Source organism: Neofelis nebulosa, chromosome X, assembly GCF_028018385.1.
Source record: "Neofelis nebulosa isolate mNeoNeb1 chromosome X, mNeoNeb1.pri, whole genome shotgun sequence".
Classification (NCBI taxonomy): domain Eukaryota; kingdom Metazoa; phylum Chordata; class Mammalia; order Carnivora; family Felidae; genus Neofelis; species Neofelis nebulosa.
The window spans coordinates 70,385,020-70,408,531 of NC_080800.1; the positions used below are offsets into that span (position 1 = coordinate 70,385,020).

A 23,512-nucleotide genomic window follows, 5' to 3' on the forward strand; every position below is an offset into this window, starting at 1 on the left:
AAACTGGCAAAATACAAGGATAAAGAGAAAATTCTGAAAGCAGCAAGGGATAAACGTGCCCTCACATATAAAGGGAGACCTATAAGACTCGTGACTGATCTCTCCTTTGAAACTTGGCAGGCCAGAAAGGCTTGGCACGATATCTTCAGTGTGCTAAACAGAAAAAATATGCAGCCAAGAATCCTTTATCCAGCAAGTCTGTCATTTAGAATAGAAGGAGAGATAAAGGTCTTCCCAAACAAACAAATACTGAAGGAATTTGTCACCACAAAACCAGCCCTACAAGAGATCCTAAGGGGGATCCTGTGAGAAAAAGTACCAGAGACATCACTACAAGCATAAAACATACAGACATCACAATGACTCTAAACCAGTATCTTTCGATAATAACACTGAATGTAAATGGATTAAATGCGCCACCCAAAAGACATAGGGTATCAGAATGGATAAAAAAACAAGACCCATCTATTTGCTGTCTACAAGAGACTCATCTTAGATCTGAGGACACCTTTAGATTGAGAGTGAGGGGATGGAGAACTATTTATCATGCTACTGGAAGCCAAAAGAAAGCTGGAGTAGCCATACTTCTATCAGACAAACTAGACTTTAAATTAAAGGCTGTAACAAGAGATGAAGAAGGGCATTATATAATAATTACAGGGTCTATCCATCAGGAAGAGCTAACAATTATAAATGTCTATGCGCCAAATACCGGAGCCACCAGATATATAAAATAATTACTCACACACATAAGCAACCTTATTGACAAGAATGTGGTCATTGCAGGGGACTTTAACACCCCACTTACAGAAATGGATAGATCATATAGACACACAGTCAATAAAGAAACAAGGGCCCTGAATGATACATTGGATCAGATGGACTTGACAGATATATTTAGAACTCTGCATCCCAAAGCAACAGAATATACTTTCTTCTCGAGTGCACATGGAACATTCTCCAAGATAGATCATATACTGGGTCACAAAACAGCCCTTCATAAGTTTACAAGAATTGAAATTATACCATGCATACTTTCAGACCACAATGCTATGAAGCTTGAAATCAACCACAGGAAAAAGTCTGGAAAACCTCCAAAAGCATGGAGGTTAAAGAACACCTTACTAACGAATGAGTGGGTCAACCAGGCAATTAGAGAAGAAATTAAAAAATATATGGAAACAAACGAAAATGAAAATACAACAATCCAAACGCTTTGGGATGCAGCGAAGGCAGTCCTGAGAGGAAAATACATTGCAATCCAGGCCTATCTCAAGAAACAAGAAAAATCCCAAATGCAAAATCTAACAGCACACCTAAAGGAAATAGAAGCAGAACAGCAAAGGCAGCCTAAACCCAGCAGAAGAAGAGAAATCATAAAGATCAGAGCAGAAATAAACAATATAGAATCTAAAAAAACTATAGAGCAGATCAACGAAACCAAGAGTTGGTTTTTTGAAAAAATAAACAAAATTGACAAACCTCTAGCCAGGCTTCTCAAAAAGAAAAGGGAGATGACCCAAATGGATAAAATCATGAATGAAAATGGAATTATTACAACCAATCCCTCAGAGATACAAACAATTATCAGGGAATACTATGAAAAATTATATGCCAACAAATTGGACAACCTGGAAGGAATGGACAAATTCCTAAACCCCCACACTCTTCCAAAACTCAATCAGGAGGAAATAGAAAGCTTGAACAGACCCATAACCAGCGAAGAAATTGAATCGGTTATCAAAAATCTCCCAACAAATAAGAGTCCAGGACCAGATGGCTTCCCAGGGGAGTTCTACCAGACGTTTAAAGCAGAGATCATACCTATCCTTCTCAAGCTATTCCAAGAAATAGAAAGGGAAGGAAAACTTCCAGACTCATTCTAGGAAGCCAGTATTACTTTGATTCCTAAACCAGACAGACACCCAGTAAAAAAAGAGAACTACAGGCCAATATCTCTGATGAATATGGATGCAAAAATTCTCAATAAGATACTAGCAAATCGAATTCAACAGCATATAAAAAGAATTATTCACCATGGTCAAGTGGGATTCATTCCTGGGATGCAGGGCTGGTTCAACATTCACAAATCGATCAACGTGATACATCACATTAACAAAAAAAAAAAGAGAAGAACCATATGATCCTGTCAATCGATGCAGAAAAGGCCTTTGACAAAATCCAGCACCCTTTCTTAATAAAAACCCTTGAGAAAGTCGGGATAGAAGGAACATACTTAAAGATCATAAAAGCCATTTATGAGGGGCGCCTGGGTGGCGCAGTCGGTTAAGCGTCCGACTTCAGCCAGGTCACGATCTCGCGGTCCGTGAGTTCGAGCCCCGCGTCGGGCTCTGGGCTGATGGCTCGGAGCCTGGAGCCTGTTTCCGATTCTGTGTGTCCCTCTCTCTCTCTGCGCCTCCCCGTTCATGCTCTGTCTCTCTCTGTCCCCAAAAAATAAATTTAAAAAAAAAAAAAAAAAAAAAAACGTTTAAAAGCCATTTATGAAAAGCCCACAGCTAACATCATCCTCAACGGGGAAAAACTGAGAGCTTTTTCCCTGAGATCAGGAACACGACAGGGATGCCCACTCTCACCGCTGTTGTTTAATATAGTGCTGGAAGTTCTAGCATCAGCAATCAGACAACAAAAGGAAATCAAAGGCATCAAAATTGGCAAAGATGAAGTCAAGCTTTCGCTTTTTGCGGATGACATGATATTATACATGGAAAATCCGATAGACTCCACCAAAAGTCTGCTAGAACTGATACATGAATTCAGCAAAGTTGCAGGATACAAAATCAATATACAGAAATCAGTTGCATTCTTATACACTAACAATGAAGCAACAGAAAGACAAATAAAGAAACTGATCCCATTCACAATTGCACCAAGAAGCATAACATTCCTAGGAATAAACCTAACCAAAGATGTAAAAATCTGTATGCTGAAAACTATAGAAAGCTTATGCAGGTAATTGAAGAAGATATAAAGAAATGGAAAGGCATTCCCTGCTCATGGATTGGAAGAATAAATATTGTCAAAATGTCAATCCTACCCAAAGCTATCTACACATTCAATGCAATCCCAATCAAAATTGCACCAGCATTCTTCTCGAAACTAGAACAAGCAATCCTAAAATTCATATGGAACCACAAAAGGCCCCGAATAGCCAAAGTAATTTTGAAGAAGAAGACCAAAGCAGGAGGCATCACAATCCCAGACTTTAGCCTCTACTACAAAGCTGTCATCATCAAGACAGCATGGTATTGGCATAAAAACAGACACATAGACCAATGGAATAGAATAGAAACCCCAGAACTAGACCCACAAACGTATGGCCAACTCATCTTTGACAAAGCAGGAAAGAACATCCAATGGAAAAAAGACAGTCTCTTTCACAAATGGTCCTGGGACACCTGGACAGCAACATGCAGAAGGTTGAAACTAGACCACGTTCTCACACCATTCACAAAAATAAACTCAAAATGGATAAAGGACCTGAATGTGAGACAGGAAACCATCAAAACCTTAGAGGAGAAAGCAGGAAAAGACCTCTCTGACCTCAGCCGTAGCAATCTCTTACTCGGCACATCCCCAAAGGCAAGGGAATTGAAAGCAAAAGTGAATTACTGGGACCTTATGAAGATAAAAAGCTTCTGCACAGCAAAGGAAACAACCAACAAAACTGAAAGGCAACCAACGGAATGGGAAAAGATATTTGCAAATGACACATCGGACAAAGGGCTAGTATCCAAAATCTATAAAGAGCTCATCAAACTCCACACCCGAAAAGCAAATAACCCAGTGAAGAAATGGGCAGAAAACATGAATAGACACTTCTCTAAAGAAGACATCCGGATGGCCAACAGGCACATGAAAAGATGTTCAACGTCGCTCCTTATCAGGGAAATACAAATCAAAACCACACTCAGATACCACCTCACGCCAGTCAGAGTGGTCAAAATGAAGAAATCAGGAGACTATAGATGCTGGAGAGGATGTGGAGAAATGGGAACCCTCTTGCACTGTTGGTGGGAATTCAAATTGGTGCAGCCGCTCTGGAAAGCAGTGTGGAGGTTCCTCAGAAAATTAAAAATAGACTTACCCTATGACCCAGCAATAGCACTGCTAGGAATTTACCCAAGGGATACAGGAGTACTGATGCATAGGGGCACTTGTACCCCAATGTTTATAGCAGCACTCTCAACAATCGCCAAATTATGGAAAGAGCCTAAATGTCCATCAACTGATGAATGGATAAAGAAATTGTGGTTTATATACACAATGAAATACTACGTGGCAATGAGAAAAAATGAAATATGGCCTTTTGTAGCAACGTGGATGGAACTGGAGAGTGTGATGCTAAGTGAAATAAGCCATACAGAGAAAGACAGATACCATATGGTTCTACTCTTATGTGGATCCTGAGAAACGTAACAGAAACCCATTGGGGAGGGGAAGGAGAAAAAAAAAAAAGAGGTTAGAGTGGGAGAGAGCCAAAGCATAAGAGACTCTTAAAAACTGAGAACAAACTGAGGGTTGATGGGGGGTGGGAGGGAGGGCAGGGTGGGTGATGGGTATTGAGGAGGGCACCTTTTGGGATGAGCACTGGGTGTTGTATGGAAACCAATGTGACAGTAAATTTCATATATTAAAAAATAAAAAATAAAAAAAAAATAAAAAATAAATAACTATGTTTTCCAAAGCAAAAAAATGTGAAGAGTGACATTGATCATTTTTTTTTGTGAATCTCTAACATCTGACCTAACAAAAAGAGAGTTGGATACTTATATCTGCTCTGCATTCAGTCTGTTGCAATTAAGTTGTTTTGCTTGAGGCAGAGAAAGAAAATCAGGTCTCACACATATATGTATATAGAAAAGAAGAGTATTTTAATAGCTGTTTTACATAATTGTGCTGATTCTTCTTTGATATGACACAAGAACTTAAAAAGTGGCAGTTTCTTAAAGGTTAGTTATAATGGAGAATCTGAAATCATATCCATTAATTGTCCGAATTCTGTTATGTAATAATCCATTTGTCTACCTTACATTTTGAAAGTGTTTGTACTCACGTCTGATTTGATAACATAACATATTGGTCATCTCAAAAGTACTGCTTCACTGAATTATGTAGATCTACATATGAACAGCAGTAATCTCATCAGAAAAGTTTAGCATTAAGGTGTCAAGTTCACAGTGGCAAATAAAAATTTTTCCAAAACTAAATTTTTGCTTCAAAGCTCAAATTTCATCATTGACAAAAATATTGTCAGTTGTTTTACATTAAATAGCAGGACCACTCCCATTCATTTTTGAGGAAACATCTACCAAATAACACAAGTTTAGTAACCATAGTTTGTCAATCATTCTTTCAAATAAAAATGATGTTCTATGGAAAAAGTGGCTAGTTCAGCTTACAACTCAAAAAATCACACAAGTGCTTTGTCTTGATGGTATGAAACTTCTGGTATACAGCTGAAGTGCTTTATGTGTACTTCTCATTTCATCACACAATATTAAAAAGAACTATACTCAAGGGTTGGGATTAAATAAATTTAATCACTCTTAACACTTCATCAAGGACATTCTGAGGTAACATTTGCATTTTTTAAACTGCAAAGTGTGTAGCAGTGAAGAATACAATGACTACTGACAAAATTTGTAATCACTGCCTTGATTGTGCCAAGACGCCAGAAGTTTTATAAATAGTATCTTAGTATTATTATAAAATAGTTTCGACCTTGAGGATTCCCTGAAAGCATCTTATTAGACAGACCATACATTGAGGGCCACTGTTCCAAAACACAACACTTAGTAGTGTTGAAAAAATGGAATGTAGAGGGCAAAAAGAAGCAAGCAAGCAAGAAAAAAAATGGTCCAGACTTTCTGGAAGACATCTGCACAAAGCAGCCACTTTTTATCTAGCTCTTCTAAAGCTCACTAATATCCTACTATGTCATCTAATAGAAGCCACTATTTATAGTCTACAGAAATAATTGTTTATTTGTTCATCACCTGATTTGATCTTTTCTTATCTTATGGGTGGACTTAACTAGCATAAGAAAATATCATCTCACTCTGTTCTCTTCCCATGATCAACTACAAAAGAAGTCGCATATCTTCAAACTACTGTATCTAAAAACCTATCTATCCTCATCAAAGAGGTTTCTTTTCAGCCACACTGATACAATTCTTGGAAACAGTTCGTTAAAGAAATGAGTGAGTGAACTACTCCAATATATCCCTGTAGGTCATATGGACTTTTATATTTTACATGAATAAGTACTCAGTAAGGGGGAACCTGGGTGGTTCATTCCGTTGAGTGTCCAACTATTGATTTCAGCTCCGGTCATTATCTCACAATTTGTGGGATCAAGCCCCACATAAGCATCTGCACTGACAGTGTGGACCCTGCTTGGGAATCTCTCTCCTTCTCTCTCTGCCCCTCCCCTGTTCATGTTGTTTCTCTCTTTCAAAATAAATAAATAAATAAATAAATAAGTAAAAATTTTAAAAAGTACTCAATAAATATTTGTTGAAGTGAATCTTGACACTGACACTGACTGAAGACAAAAACAAACTGCAAGGGATTTTAAGATATAAAGATATATTTTTAAAACTATCTCTTGATAATTACTCAAGAGGGCAAGGGTTTAATATTTTCAAAAATTCATTTTAAAATCCTATATAATCCATGAATGTTAAAATGTATGCTTTGTATAAATATTACTTGGCATGTGAAATACAAGGAAAGCTAGTCTGACAATTGTGATCATGTTTTCATGTATTGTATTTGATTGTGTTTTAAAATAATCCATGTAACTTGTTTGGTATACTACATTTCAATCTTTCATTAGTAATCATTAATAGCATTATACTTGGTGTGTTTAGTACAGAATTTTTATATGCATATTTCATGATGATAATGCAAGCTTCTTTAAAATACAATTTTACACATGTCTTTAGTAGTGATTTTCCCCATTAAATATACTATAAAGATATCTAATCTTGCAAGACTTTGTATAGGCTAAAATTCCATTTATTGCATTTTAACAATGGAACTTTTGCAGGCAAGTATATAAGACTGCAGCCCAAAGTTTCTTAGAATTGCTCCTACACTTCTCTGATTCACAGCCTTGGTCAAATTCCTGCATAGGTTCAGCCTATAACAAGTCACACCCAAACAATGCCCATGCAAATGATGTATTCCTGACAAACAAGTAGGTTCAAATACTAGGAAGAAAAAAAAATTAAGCTACCTCTTTAATATTTGCTTGGGGCGCCTGGGTGGCGCAGTCAGTTAAGCGTCCGACTTCAGCCAGGTCACGATCTCACGGTCCGTGAGTTCGAGCCCCGCGTCAGGCTCTGGGCTGATGGCTCGGAGCCTGGAGCCTGTTTCCGATTCTGTGTCTCCCTCTCTCTCTGCCCCTCCCCCGTTCATGCTCTGTCTCTCTCTGTCCCAAAAATAAATTAAAAAAACGTTGAAAAAAATTTAATATTTGTTTGATGAACTGCATAAAGATCACTATTCTGTAATTCAGTATTACAAATTTTAAAAAGGCTTCTATGATATGCTTGTTAAACTAAAGTTCCTACACAAAACTGAGTATTCCCTGAATTTAAGGACTGCATTAAAAACTTGTCTACATGTTGCTTTATATAATGTGGAGATATTACTGAAGACATTTCATTATGTTAAACTGTATTCTTCTATGGAGCCCCATGGGGAAAAATTTTTTTTTGGTCTGTTAGATATTTTTACAACCTTAAAGATACTGTCAATAATCATGCAATAAAAGATATCAACTTCTTTATAATGGCTACCAAAAATTTTAAGTCTTCATTTTGTCCCAGTTCTGGAAGATATAGGCCATTATGCCATGCATTTGTAAACAACAAGAATGTATCTCTGGCTTCATCTATTCTTTCCTGCTCTAATTTTTCTGCTTCCATTTTCCTCTCCACTTATTTTTTAATTTTTTTTTTACTTGGTATTCATCTCTGAAAACCTTAAATTCTTTCTGGAGAAAAGCTGGATATAAATAAATATACATATGAATTAATATATACCTGAAATGAAAAAAACAAATGACTTTTAATGGCTTGAAAGGTTTGCCTATTGAGATTTTATTCAAGTCAATATTTAAGCATTTATACATTTGGGATATAAAAGAACTTCATCTCTGTTCTTCTAAAATTAACATCATAAAATGCAAAATATTTAAGAGAATATTGTACTTTCAGAAAGTTTAAAAGCTAAAGGTCTGCAAGGGTGCCTGGGTGGTTCAGTCAGTTGAGAATTTGACGTCACCTCAGTTCATGATCTCATAGTTCGTGAGTTTGAGCCCCATGTTAGGCTCTGTGCTGAAAGCTCAGAGCCTGGAGCCTGTTTCAGATTCTGTGTCTCCCCCTCTCTTTGACCCTCCCCCACTCACTCTCTCTCTCTCTATCTCTATCTCTCTCAAAAACAAATAAACATTAAAATTTTTTTTTACAGTGTGCAGAATGCACATACCTACTCCACAGGTCAGTTCTATAAGCACACCCCACATACAATATATATTAAAAGCTCCTTCTAATTTTACTCTTCTCAGCACAACTATTCAAGTCATATCTCCTTATCTTCATATGCCTCCCTTGCCAATTTACTGCCAAACCATAACCTGCCTTAGTTTTGTGTGTGTGTGTGTGTGTGTGTGTCCTGAAAATGCTTTTCTTTATTTTATATGTTACATTCTATACCACATAAATAACAGGTTACTTTAAGAAAATTAATGTCAAGTTTATATTCACTAATACAGCTTTTACAAATATTCTGCACACACTGGGTATTCAAAAATATCTTTCTTTTGAAGAAGGGAGTTAAGATGTTAGAGAAGTACGGGGATCTGGATTTTCCTCATTCTTCAAACACGGTTGTATTGATCACCAGGAAATAGATGCACAGAGCAGTGGAAGGATCTCCACAGCTGGAGGTAGACAACTTGACAGGATTGAGGTGCATGTATGTTTGTTGGGGGAGATAAAATGATGGAGCTACAGAGGAGAGGGAACCCCTTCTGTGGAGGGGCAAAAGGGAGAGAGAGAGGGGTTGTGAAAGTGCGGCATTGAGTTAGCACAATAGCAAAACCTCTCTGGACCACAGACTTTTGCAAACAGCCTTGGGAGCTGAAACTCTGAGGCTTTGACATCCATGATATTCTCTGGATCTTTCTCTGGATCGGAGCTATGGCGCACTTCCTGGGGAGGAGGGAGCTGGTCTAGGAGTGCAGAGTGGTGTAGCGAACTCCAGGGACACTGGAAGAGAACAGTTCCCTTCCTGGAGTACTTTGGGAAGAAGGCTTATTGCCCCCAAGACAAAAGAACCTACAGGTACCAGCCACAGGCCTTTCATCAGCAGGGTAGAGAGGCTCCACTTCAGAGCAGAGAAGTAGATTGAAGCAGTGCCAGGTTCTTTAAGACATGGGGTTTTGAACCCCAGTCACGGGTCCAAGAAGAAGGTGTGGGACAAATGTGGAGCAGGACAAGCTAACCACCATTGCTATTCTGTGAAGACTGCCTGAAGACCAGACTCATCCAAGTCCGGGGAGAAGAGATTGGGGTGATGCCATTTTTTGCTCCAACAACAACATGGTGGTACATCAGAGAATGGCACAGAAACCCCCAGTGGAGGAGGGACAAGCTTACACTAAACCCTGCTCCTCTGTGCCTGGCAACAGCTTATTTACTGGAGCAAGGCTGACTGACACGATGCTGTAAGACTCTCCTCCAGACCAGCACAGCCACCGACCCCAGGCACCAAAGGACAACTCCTTTTCTTTTTCTTTCCTCCTTCTTTTTTTCTAATGGAATAAGGCTAATAGTTTCTGATTTGTTTTTTGTCATTATTATTTTTTATATGTATATTTTTTAATCAAGCATTTTTATTCTATCCTTTTTCCACCTTTTCTCTTTATTCTTTTTTATTTTCCTTTCTCTTTCTCTGGAATTAGCTTATAGTTTATTGATTCTCTGTTTGGTTTTCTTGTCTCCCCTTTCCTTTTTCTCCTTTTATGGGATCAGGCTTCCCCTCATTTTTTTTCCAGGGTTACTACAACAAACCAATCAAAGCATACCTAGTGAAAGGTCCAAACACTTCACCATAGCAAGAGAGGAAAAGCTCTGCACAGAACTAACCAGTGGGACAGAGCAGCCAAAACACCAGAGCAGAATACATGCAACATATACCAGAAACACTTCCTGGAGTGTGAGGCCCTGGAGAGTGTATGACCCTTTTGGAATATAATAGCACTCTGAAGCGAAGGAAACATAACAAACTTTTAAAACAGAAGTTCAGCCAAAATGACAAGAGAGAGGAATTCTCCCAAAGAAAAGTCAAGAAGAAATCACAGCCAAATAATTGCTCAAAAGAAATATAAATAATATATCTGAAAAAAATTAGAATAACAGTGATAAGACTAATACAGCTAGGCTTGAACAAAAGCACAGAACACATCAGAGAAATCCTTCCTGCAGAGATCAAAGATCTAAGAACTAGTCTGGATGAATTAAAAAATGCTACAGCTAAGATGCAAAATAAACTAGATGCAGTGACACCAAGGATTGAAGAAGCAGAGGAGGGATTATGAGAAATAGAAGAAACCATTATGGAAAATAACAAAGCTTAAAAAAAGAAGGAAAGGAAATTGTGAGAACAGGAGGGGAGAATTAGAGAACTAAGTGATTCCATGAAATGAAACAATATCCATATGATAGGAGTCACAGAAGAAGAGAGCGAGAAAAAAGGGTGGAACGTTTATTTGAACAAATTATAGCTGAGAACTTTCCCAATCTCGGGAAGGAATAGGCATCAAAGTCCAAGAAGCACAGAGAACACCCCTCAAAAGAGGTCCACATCACAACATGTCAGAGCAAGACTTGCAAAATACAAAGATTAAGAGAATTCTGGAAGCAGCTAGGGACAAAAGGTCATTAACCTACAAGGGTAGACACACAAGATTATTAGCAGACCTGTCCACTGAAACTTGACAGGCCAGAAGGAAGTGCTAGGAAATGTTCAATGTGCTGAATAGGAAAAAAAAATGCAGCCAAGAATCCTTTATCCATCAAGGCTGTCATTCAGAAAGGAGAGATAAAGGAGAAACAAAAACTAAAGGAGTTTCTGAACACTAAATCAGCCCTGTAAGAGATTCTAAGGGGGATTCTTTCTGAGTGGAAAGCAGCAAAGACTACAAACAACTGGAAAACATCACCACAAACATGAAATCTACAGATAACACAATGGCACTAAAATCATATTTCAATAATCACTCTGAATGTAAATGGAGTAAATGTTACAATCAAAATACGTAGGGTATCAGAATGGATTAAAAAAAACAAGATCCATCTATATGCTGCCTGCAAGAGACTCATTTTAGACCTGAGGACACCTGCATAGTGAAAGTGAGAGTATGGAGAACAATTTGTCATGCTAATGGACATCCAAAGAAAGCCACAGTAGCCATACTTATATCAGATGAACTAGATTTTAAACCAAAGATTGTAACAAGAGATTGATAAGGGCATTATATCATAATTAAGGGTTTTTTCCCATCAAAAAGAGCTAATAATTATAAATATTTATGCCCACAAAAAGAGAGCACCAAAATATATAAATCAAGTAATCATAAACAAAATCAAAGTTATTTATAATAATACCATAATTGTGAGAGATTTTAATACTCCACTTACAACAATGTATACATCATCTAAGCAGAATATTAACACAGAAACAACAACTCTGAATGACACACTGGGCTAGATGGACTTAACTGGTATATTGAAAACATTTCATCCTAAATCAGCAGAGTACACCTTATTCTCAGTGCACATGAAACATTTACCAGAATAGATCCCACAATGGGTCACAAATCACCCCTCAACAGGTACAAAAAGATTGAGGTAATACCAGGCATACTGTCAGATCACAACGCTGTGAAACTTGAAGTCAACCACAAGAAAAAAATGGGAAAGCCCTCAAACACATGGAGGTTAAAGAACATCCTACTAAAGAATGAATGGGTTAATTAGGAAATTAAAGAAGAATTTAAAAAATACATGGAAACAAATGAAAATGAAAACACAACAGTTAAAACCCTTTGGGGTGCAGTCCTAAGAGTAAAATACATTGCAATTTAGCCCTATCTCAAGGAGCAAGAAATGTCCCAAACACATAAACTAACCTTACACCTAAAGGACCTAGAAAAAGAACAGTGAATAAAGCCCAAAGTCAGCAGAAGAAGGGAAATAAATAATAAAGATTAGAGCAGAAATAAAAGATACAGAATCCAAAAAACCAATAGAACAGATCAATGAAACTAGGAGCTGGTTTTTTGAAAGAATAAATAAAATTGATAAGCTCCTAGCCAGACTTCTCAAAAAGAAAAGAGAAAGGACCCAAATAAATAAAACCACAAATGAAAGAGGAGAGATCATAACCTACCACAAAAATAAAACAATTATAAGAAAATACTAGGAAAACTTATATGTCAACAAAGTGGACAATCTGGAAGAAATGTACAAATTCCTAGACACTCACATACCTCCAAAACTCAAAGAGGAAAAAATAGAAAATTTGAACAGGCTCATAACCAACAAATAAATTGAATCAGTTATCAAAAACCTCACAACAAATAAGAGTCTTGGGCCGGATGGCTTCCCAGGGGAATTCTATCAGACATTTAAAGAAGGGTTAATACCTATACTCCTCAAAATGTTCCCCCCTCAAAAAAAATAGAAAAAGAAGGAAAGCCTCCAATGTCATTCTATGAAGCCAGCATTACCTTGATTCTAAAACAAGACAAAGACCCCACTGAGAGGGACAATTACAGGCCAATATCCATGATGAAACTGGATGCAAAATTTCTCAACAAATACTAACAAATCCAATTCAACATTACATTAAAAGAATTATTCACCATGATCACGTGGGACTTATTCCTGGGTGCAGGCTGTTTTTATATTTGCAAATCAATCAATGTGATACACTACATTAATAAAAAAAAAGGATAAGAACCATATGATCTTTTCAATAGATGAAGAAAAAGCATTTGACAAAATATAGTATCCTTTATTGATAAAACCGCTTAAGAAAGTAGGGTTAGAAGGAACACACCTTAACATCATAAAAGCAATATATGAAGGGCCCACAGCTAATATCATCCTCAATGGGGAAAAACTGAGAGCTTTTCCCCTTAGATCAGGAATACAACATGGATGTGTACTCTCACCACTGTTGTTCGACATAATGTTGGAAGTCCTAGCCTCAGCAATCATACAACAAAAAGAATTAAAAGTCATCCAAATCAGCAAGGAAGAAGTCAAATATTCACTCTTCACAGATGACATGATACTCTACATGGAAAACCAGAAAGACTCCACCAAAAACCTCCTAGAGCTGATACGTGAATTGATCAAAGTCACAGCATATAAAATCAATGTTCATAAATCAGTTGCATTTCTATACACCAATAATGAAGCAACAGAAAAAGAAATCAAGGAATCAATCCCATTTACAATTGCACCAAAAACTATAAGATACCTATGAATAAACCTAACCAAAGAGGTAAAATATCTGTATGCTGAAAACTATAGAAAGCTTATGAAAGAAACTGAAGGCACAAAGAAATGGAAAAACATTCCATGTTCATGGATTGGAAGAACAAATGTTGTTACAATGTCAATATTACCTAAAGAAATCTACACATTCAATGCGATCCATATCAAAATAACACCAGAATTCTTCACAGAACTAGAACAAATAATTCTGGACCCCAAATACCCAATGTAATCTTAAAAAAGAAAACCAAAGTTGGAGGAATCACAAATCCAGACTTTAACCTGTATTGCAAAGCTGTAATAATCAAGACAGGATACTATTGGCACAAAAAGAAACACATAGACCAATGGAATAGCATAGAGAATACAGAATGGAAGCACAAATATATGGCCAACTAATCTTTGACAAAACAGGAAAGATTATCCAACAGAAAAAAAAAGATATTTTCTAGCAAATGGTACAGGGAGAACTGGACAGCAACATGCAGAATAATGAACGTAGATACTTTCTTACAACATGCATTCAATAAATTCAAAATGTATGAAAGACCTAAATGTGAGACTGGAAACCATCAAAATCCTAGAGTAGAAAACAGGCAACAGCCTCTTTGACCTAGGCCATAGCAACTTCTTAATGATATATCTCCAGAGGCAAGAGAAAGAACAACAGAAATGAACCACTGGGACCTCATCAAGATAAAAACCTTCTGCACAGCAAAGGAAACAATCAAGAAAACTAAAAGGCAACTAATGGAATGGGAGAAGGTATTTGCAAATGACATATCAGATAAAGGGTTAGTATCCAAAATCTGTAAAGAATTTACCAAACAACACACAAAAAACAATCTAGTGAAGTAATCGGCAAAAGGTATGAATAGACACTTTAATCCAGATGGGTAACAGACACATGAAAAAAGGCTCAGTGTCACTCATAAGGGAAATAGAAATCAAAACCACAATGAGATACCACTTCACACCTGTCAGAATGGCTAAAATTAACAACTCAGGAAACAACAGATGTTGGCGAGGATGTGGAGAAAAGGAACCCTTTTGCACTGTTGGTGAGAATGCAAACTGGTGCAACCACTCGGGAAAACAGTATGGAGGTTCCTTTTTTAATTAAAAAAAATAAAAATAGAACTACCCTTCAACCCAGCTATTGGACTACTAGGAATTTATCCAAAGGATACAAAAATGCTGATTCATAGGGGCACATACACCACAATATTTATGGCAGTGCTATTAACAATAGCCTAATTATGGAAAGAGCCAAAATGTCCATCCACTGATAACTGGATTAAGAAAGATTTGGTACACACACACACACACACACACACACACACAATGGAATACTACTTGGCAATGACAAGAATGAAATCTTGCCATTTGCAACTATGTGGATGGAACTAGAGGGTATTATGCTAAGTGAAATAAGCCTGTCAGAGAAAGACAGATATCATATGATGTCACTCATATGTGGAGTTTGAGAAACTCAACAGATGAACATAGGGGAAGAAAAGGGAAAATAAAAAAAAAAAAGCAGAGAGGGAGGCAAACCATAAGAGACTCTAAACTATAAAGAACAAACTGAGAGTTGTTTGAGGGCATGTGAATGGGGGTTGGGTTAAATAGGTGATGGGCATTAACAAGGGCACTTTTCAGGATGAGTACTCAGTGTCATATGTTAGTGATGAATCACTGGGTTCTACTCCTGAAGCCAAGACTACTCTTAATGTTAACTAACTTTAATTTAAATTATGTGTGTGTGTGGGTGTGTACCTTTCTTTTAAAATGATTTAAATCATAATGATTTAGATCATAATAATCACTGCTCAGTTGCCCTGCTTTTCCCCTTTAAAACTAAATCTCAGCCACACTCAAATTAGTAGTTTCTCCTTATCTTTCTCCCCTTCAATTGTTGTTTCTGTTTTCCTAAAGGCTATGTGTCTGTGTGTGTGCAGTAACTTTCATGACTTAGATATTAGCTATACAAAGTCAAGAACCAGACCTACACCCTCGAAAAATTATATGTCATTAAGCACTTAATATACAGTTTTAATAATGAATTTCTGAGTTAACGTTTCTCAATTTTTTCTCTTTCTCTTGAAATTTAAGCTCCTTAAATGTAGGGTTTCACATCATCCACATGTCACCCAGTATCTATCCCTTTTGTCCTTCACACACATACTACTTTAACAGATGATAGGTGAATTCATGCATTCATATATGAATTAATACCTACATTCTGGCTTTTGTGACAGAACTACAGAATATAAATAAAATAATCAGGAGAAAGAAAGCTGTAATCATGCAAGCATATGAACAGTGAAAAAAGGAAGACTTTTTAAAAAAATACTTTAATTTAGGCAGCTAATAAATAGCATGCTATATTTTGTCCTAAAGAAATCAGTGATGAGTGCCTGGGTAGCTCAGTCAACTAAACATCTGATTCTTGATTTTGGCTCAGGTTATGCCGTTGCTGTTCATGAGATGGATCCCCACCATCAGGCGCTGTTCTGACAGTGTGGAGACTACGTGGGATTCTCTCTCTCTCTCACTCTCTGCCCTTAACTTGCTCATGTGAGTGCTCTCTCTCTCTCTCTCTCTCTCTCTCTCTCTCTCTGAAAATAAATAAATATACATGAAAAAAAGAAATCAGTGAGCCAAAGGTACTGGAAAGTATTCATTATTATAGAGAAGTATAAAGAAATGGAATTAAAAGTAGAAATAAAAGCAGTAAAATTACAGAATTACCTTTGTGTGTATCATTTGACAAATTTAGAAATGGCATATTTTCAGATTTTTCTATATGTGTACCTTTTATTTGCTAAATGTTTAGAAGAGGAAAAAATGTGGAATAAAACATTTATTACCTTTCCAAAGGATCCCTGACCAAGAACTTTGAGCAACTCAAACTGTGCAGGATCTGCTTTCTCATACCCTTCCTTAACATGATGAGTAATAGGGATTTCTTTAACAATTCCTTCATCCTGTAAAAAGAAATCCAAAAATACTCAAATCCAGCTGCAACATCTTAACATTAGCTCCATTAAGAATCAGAAATCACACCAGAAATTAACTGAATATCCAACTCCTTCAATATAACACAGAGTTTTATGGACTACTGGTATATTCATTTCCCTGTTTTCTAACACATAAAGATACACCACCATCTTCACCACCCCTATTAAGTAATTGCATGTAAATACAAGCACATAAAATCTATGTTTCAGCTTTCCCAGTTTCAGCTTTCCCTTCCAACTAGGTAGTGACACAAGAAAAACATCAATAACTAACTCACTGGAGTGGTGCCTGGCTGGCTCAGTTGGTTGAGCATCCAAATCATAATATTGGTAAAGCATATGACTCTCAATCTCAGGGTTTATTCAAGCCCCATGTTGGGCATGGAGTCTATTTAATAAAAATACTCCCTTTATTTAATAAATCATACTCCCTCATTGGAGTATGATTTATGAAGTAGATTCAGAAAAAAAGATAGATAAAACCTTGTAAATTATAGGGCAAAACAAAATATGTGAGCTTCAAAAGTTCTTTGAAATAGAATTCCACTGTAGCCTTTTAAGTAGTCAGTGATATATAAATACTTAAATGTCCAACTAGCCATATTATTGAAATGAAAAACTGGCTATAGGCAAACAAAACCTTAAATCCCAAACAAATGTTTCCAGGCCATATTTGTTATTGAAATTTTGTATATAAATTATAAGCCAGATTTCCTACCACCTGGTCAGGCAGAAAAGAAGGTACCCAGGGAGTGTTTCTGCTTTTTGTTGTAGGACTCCATTCAGCTGTGAAGATTACACTCAGATGAGGTGTAATTCTAGTCCCTAGAGAAGCATAGTAGCTAGGATGAAAAAACGTCAAATGTATTACATATCACAAAATAACAAGAGCTGGGAAATAGTATCTAACATTCTGACTATATAGTGGAAAAAAACCTGAGATTCACAGAGTTTAAGTTCACATGACCAGTTAATCACCATGTCTAGAAATCTTGGTAGATTTACATAATACTATATTAATTCTTGTCTAGATGGCAAGAATCATCTCAATTCATGCTTTAATTAATTAATAAATAGTGACTGTGGCCAAAACAGGCACGAACATAATCCCAAGTAAGCTAGACTTCACCGTAGCTAAAATAACACAGGTAGTCAAACATTAACTCACCAGAGTGGTAGGTAGGAGGAGTATTCAGTCATAAATGAAGAATCAGCTCTGAATGTATGTCCATGGATATTTGTTACACATTAAAATATTATTTCAGCAGTCTCTTAAGTAACTATGAGAGTGTGTTTTTCTTTTGAAGGGGTTTCTTTTTTAAAAAGTGAAAAACCGGGGCGCCTGGGTGGCTCAGTCGGTTAAGCATCTGACTTCAGCTCAGGTCATGATCTCGTGGTCTGTGAGTTCAAGCCCCGCGTCGGGCTCTGTGCTGATTGCTCAGAGCCTGGAGCCTGTTTCAGATTCTGTGTCTCCCTCTCTCTCTGACCCTCCCCCATTCATGTTCTGTCTCTCTCTGTCTCAAAAATAAATAAACGTTAAAAAAATTTTTTAAAAAATAAAAAGTGAAAAACCCTTTTTAATGCAAATACATATGCTTTGCAGCTACCATTTTGGATTAAAGTGCGGCATATCTGTATGCACCTTTGTAACAGAATATGTGTATACCAAAAGCAACATCATCAGATTGTATACTTTTAAATTATGGTTAACTGAGTTTTCACCACATACTATGAATGTACTACTAGTCTTCAAAGCATATAATAAAAACACTTACTGGAATTTCTATCCACATGAAAGAATACTGGTAGAAGAGTCAGTAGACTAAGTTTTGTTCCTATCTCTGCCATGTATAAGCTAAGCAGCCTTGGCCAAATCACAAACCACTTTATTTCAGTATTCTCACATGACAAACATGTTATGTTAAAAGGGTCTTTAAGGTTTCCCACAAGTCTGTGATTTTTTTTAACCTTTTTAATGTTTATTTATTTTTGAGATAAAGAGGGGGGGAGGAGCAGAGAGAGAGGGAGACACAGAATCCGAACAAGGCTCCAGGCTCCAAATTGTCAGTACAGAGCCTGACACGGGGCTCGAATTCACAAGCCATGAGATCATGACCTGAGCCAAAGTCAGACACTTAACAAACTGAGCCATCCAGGTGCACCAAGTTCAATTCCATATTGAACACAGTACAGCAGTTTTATGCTTGAGCGCTTTAGTTTCTGCCCTGTTTAAAATCATCATTATAAACATGGGTCATGATGACATTAGTTTTTAAAAATGTTCATATTTAGGAAGCAACTACTCTATTCTAATTACTGTTACCAAGGAAACAACTATACTAGTTAGTTTCACCAACCCTAAGAATGCCTTCCAAATGAAAGAGTCTGTTGAATGCCTCTTCTAATTAAAGTCCACATATGCCCATCCCTTTAAAATGTAATATGTCTTTCAATTTTTGGCAGCACTCCCATAAAACTTCCAACATGAAAATGCTACTATATTAGAAAAGACCACTTTTCCCAGTGGATAGTCACCATAGAATATTGTTACACTGTGTCCTAATAACTCATCACCTTGTCTTTCTCTCCCACTAGACCATGAGCTGCCTGAATGCAGGTATTAATCACACTCATCTCTGCATTCCTAATGCTTAGCACAATATTTGTTTGATTTTATGGGAGCAGACATCCAAAGAAATCCACCCAATTTCATAACAAGGGCATGAAGAAAAACATTTTTTTCAGTATAGTTGACACACAATGTTACATTAGTTTCAGGCATACAAGGTAGGATTCAACTATTCTATATGATATTCTATGTTCACCGCAAGTGTAGCTACCATCTGTCACCATACAAAGCTATTATAGTACCATTCCCTATGCTGTAGCTCTTATTCCCATGACTTATTCATTCTGTAACTGAAAGCCTGTATGTCTGACTCCACCTCACCCATTTTGCCCATCCGTTAGCTCCCCTCCCTTCTGGCAACCATCAGCTTATTCTCACTTGTAGAAAGAAAGATTTTAAAGATAAATTACCTAGTAAGAAGCCTCAAAATTATTTTTAAATACCATTTAAAAAAACAGAAAAATATGTGTCCAGAATTATTTTTTTAAAACTTAAAGGAAATAGGCAAACAGGAAATTCATTCTGGATAATGGATAATGTCATTTTGAATACAACTGTCTTTATTTCTAAATTTAATTAAATATGCATTTTTCCTTAGAGTGTGAGGAATATAAATAAACATTTTTCCAGATTACCCATGGTCAGTACTTTTATTACACTGTGTGGTACTCAATACAAATGAAGAGCATAATGACACCAGAATCTGTATTTTTTTTAAATCCTGATATTAACTTACTAATTGGCCATCTGTCTTCTCTAATAAAAATATAACTCCCCAGGCAAACAACTACGATGCATTATATTACTAAATTATGGATAGCTTGCCTTTAAGTAGACAGTAGCTTACAATGCCCTAGCTGCTAATAAAAATCACTAGTAAAATAATTTTTTTTCATTTTTTTAATATGAAATTTATTCTCAAATTGGTTTCCATACAACACCCAGTGCTCATCCCAAAAGGTGCCCTCCTCAATACCCATGACGCACCTCCCCTCCCTCCAACTCCCCATCAACCCTCAGTTTGTTCTCAGTTTTTAATAGTCTCTTATGCTTTGGCTCTCTCCCTCTATAACCTCTTTTTTTTTCCTTCCCCTCCCCCCAATAGACTTCTGTTAAGTTTCTCAGGATCCACACAAGCATATGGTATCTGTCTTTCTCTCTCTGACTTATTTCACTTAACACTCTCCAGTTCCATCCACGTTGCTACAAAGGGCCATATTTCATTCTTTCTCATTGCCACGTAGTATTACATTGTGTATATAAACCACAATTTCTTTATCCATTCATCAGGTGATGGACATTTAGGCTCTTTCCATAGTTTGGCTATAGTTAAAACTGCTGGTATAAACATTGGGGTACAAGTGACCCTATGCATCAGCAATCCTGTTTCCCTTGGGTAAATTCCTAGCAGTGCTATTGCTGGGTCATAAGAGTAGATCTATTTTTAATTTTTTGAGGAACCTCCACACTGTTTTACAGAGCGTCTGCACCGGTTTGCATTCCCACTGTGCAAGAGGGTTCCCGTTTCTCCACATCCTCTCCAGCATCTATAGTCTCCTGATTTGTTCATTTTAGCCACTCTGACTGGCATGAGGTGATATCTGAGTGTGGTTTTGATTTGTCTTTCCCTGATGAGGAGCGACGTTGAACATCTTTTCATGTGCCTGTTGGCCATCTGGATGTCTTCTTTATAGAAGTGTCTATTCATGTTTTCTGCCCATTTCTTCACTGGATTATTTATTTTTCAGGTGTGGAGTTTGGTGAGCTTTTTATACATTTTGGATGCTAGCTTTGTCCGATATGTCATTTGCAAATATCTTTTCCCATTCCGTTGGTTGCTTTTTAGTTTCGTTGATTGTTTACTTTGCTGTGCAGAAGCTTTTTATCTTCAAGAGGTACCAATAGCTCATTTTTGCTTTTAATCCCCTTGCCCTTGGGGATGTGTTAAGTAAGAAATTGCTGCAGCTGAGGTCAGAGAGGTCTTTTCCTGCTTTCTCCTCTAGGGTTTGGATGGTTTCCTGTCTCACATTCAGGTCCTTCATCCTTTTTGAGTTTATTTTTGTAAATGGTGTAAGAAAGTGGTCTAGTTTCATTCTTCTCCATGTTTCTGTCCAGTTTTCCCAGCACCATTTGTTAAAGAGACTGTCTTTTTTCTATTGGCTATTCTTTCCTGCTTTGTCAAAGATTAGTTGGCCATACTTTTGTGGGTCTAGTTCTGGGGTTTCTATTCTATTCCATTGGTCTATGTGTCTGTTTTGGTGCCAATACCATGCTGTCTTGATGATGACAACTTTGTAGTAGAGGCTAAAGTCTGGGATTGTGATGCCTCCTGCTTTGGTCTTCTTCTTCAAAATTACTTTGGCTATTCGGGGCCTTTGTCGTTCCATAAAAATTTTAGGATTGCTTGTTCTAGCTTCGAGAAGAATGGTGCTACAATTGTGATTGGGATTGCATTGAATGTGTAGATAGCGTTGGGTAGTATTGACATTTTAACAATATTTATTCTTCCAATCATTGAGCACGGAATGTTTTTCCATATCTTTATGTCTTCTTCAATTTCCTTCATAAGCTTTCTATACTTTTCAGCATACAGATCATTTACATCTTTGGTTAGGTTTATTCCTAGGAATGTTATGCTTCTTGGTGCAATTGTGAATGGGATCAGTTTCTTTATTTGTCTTTCTGTTGCTTCATTGTTAGTGTATAAGAATGTAACTGATTTCTGTACATTGATTTTGTATCCTGGGACTTTGCTGAATTCATGTATCAGTTCTAGCAGACTTTTGGTGGAGTCTATCGGATTTTCCATGTATAATATCATGTCATCTGCAAAAAGTGAAAGCTTGACTTCATCTTTGCCAATCTTGATGCCTTTGATTTCCATTTGTTGTCTGATTGCTGATGTTAGAACTTCCAACACCATGTTAAACAACAGAGGTGAGAGTCGACATTCCTGTCGTGTTCCTAATCTCAGGGGGAAAGCTCTCAGTTTTTCCCCATTGAGGATGATATTAGCTGTGGGGTTGTCATAAATGGCTTTGATGATGTTTAAGTATGTTCCTTCTATCCCGACTTTCTTGACGGTATTTATTAAGAAAGGATGCTGAATTTTGTCAAATGTTTTCTCTGCATCGATTGACAGGATCATATGGTTCTTTACTTTTCTTTTCTTTTCTTTTCTTTTTTTTTCTTTATTAATGTGATGTATCACACTGATTGATTTCTGAATGTTGAACCAGCCCTGCAGCCCTGGAATGAATCCCACTTGATCATGGTGAATAATTCTTTTTATATGCTGTTGAATTCAATTTGCTAGTATCTTATTGAGAATTTATGCATCCATATTCATCAGGGATCTTGGCCTGTAGTTCTCTTTTTTTTTACTGGGTCTCTGACTGGTTTAGGAATCAAAGTAATGCTGAATTCATAGAATGAGTCTGGAAGTTTTCCTTCCCTTTCTATTTTTTGGAATAGCTTGAGAAGGATAGGTATTATCTCTGCTTTAAATGTCTGGTAGAATTCCCCTGGGAAGCCATCTTTCCATCTGGTCCTGGCCTCTTATTTGTTGGGAGATTTTGACAACTGACTCAATTTTTTCGCTGGTTATGGGTCTGTTCAAATTTTCTATTTCTTCGTGTTTGAGTTTTCGAAGTGTGTGGGTGCTTAGGAATTTGTCCCTTTCTTCCAGGTTGACCCGTTGTTGGCATACAATTTTTCATAGTATTCCTTGATAATTGCTTGTATCTCTGAGGGATTGGTTGTAATAATTCCTTTTTCATTCATGATTTTATATATTTGGGTCATCTTCCTTTTCTTTTTGAGAAGTCTGTCTAGAGGTTTATCCATTTTGTTTATTTTTTCAGAAAAAAAACAACTCTTGGTTTCATTGATCTGCTCTACAGTTTTTTTTTTATTGTATATTGTTTATTTCTGCTCTAATCTTTATTATTTCTCTTCTGCTGGGTTTCAGGTTCTTTGCTGTTCTGCTTCTATTTCCTTCAGGTGTGCTGTTAGATTTTGTATTTGGGATTTTTCTTGTTTCTTGAGATAGGCCTGGATTGCAAAATATTTTCCTCTCAGGACTGCCTTTGCTGCATCCCAAAGCGTTTGGATTGTTGTATTTTCACTTTCATTTGTTTCCATATATTCTTCAAATTTCTTCTTTAATTTCTTGGTTGATCCATTCATTCTTTAGTAGGTTGTTCTTTAACATCCATGCTTTTGGAGGTTTTCCAGGCTTTTTCCTATGGTTGATTTCTTTT

The 23,512-nt window shown here is 36.8% G+C and overlaps 1 protein-coding gene across 3 annotated transcripts in view; it reads right to left on the reverse strand.

Annotated features, from left to right (window-relative positions):
* Positions 1 to 23,512, reverse strand: part of RPS6KA6 (ribosomal protein S6 kinase A6) — a 241,591-nt gene that overhangs the window by 136,155 nt on the left and 81,924 nt on the right. For all 3 annotated transcript variants that reach the window (XM_058712430.1, XM_058712431.1, XM_058712429.1), the window contains exon 3: positions 16,472 to 16,588. In XM_058712430.1, coding sequence (XP_058568413.1) covers positions 16,472 to 16,588 — 117 coding nt within the window. The remainder of the gene's footprint in view (positions 1 to 16,471; positions 16,589 to 23,512) is intronic.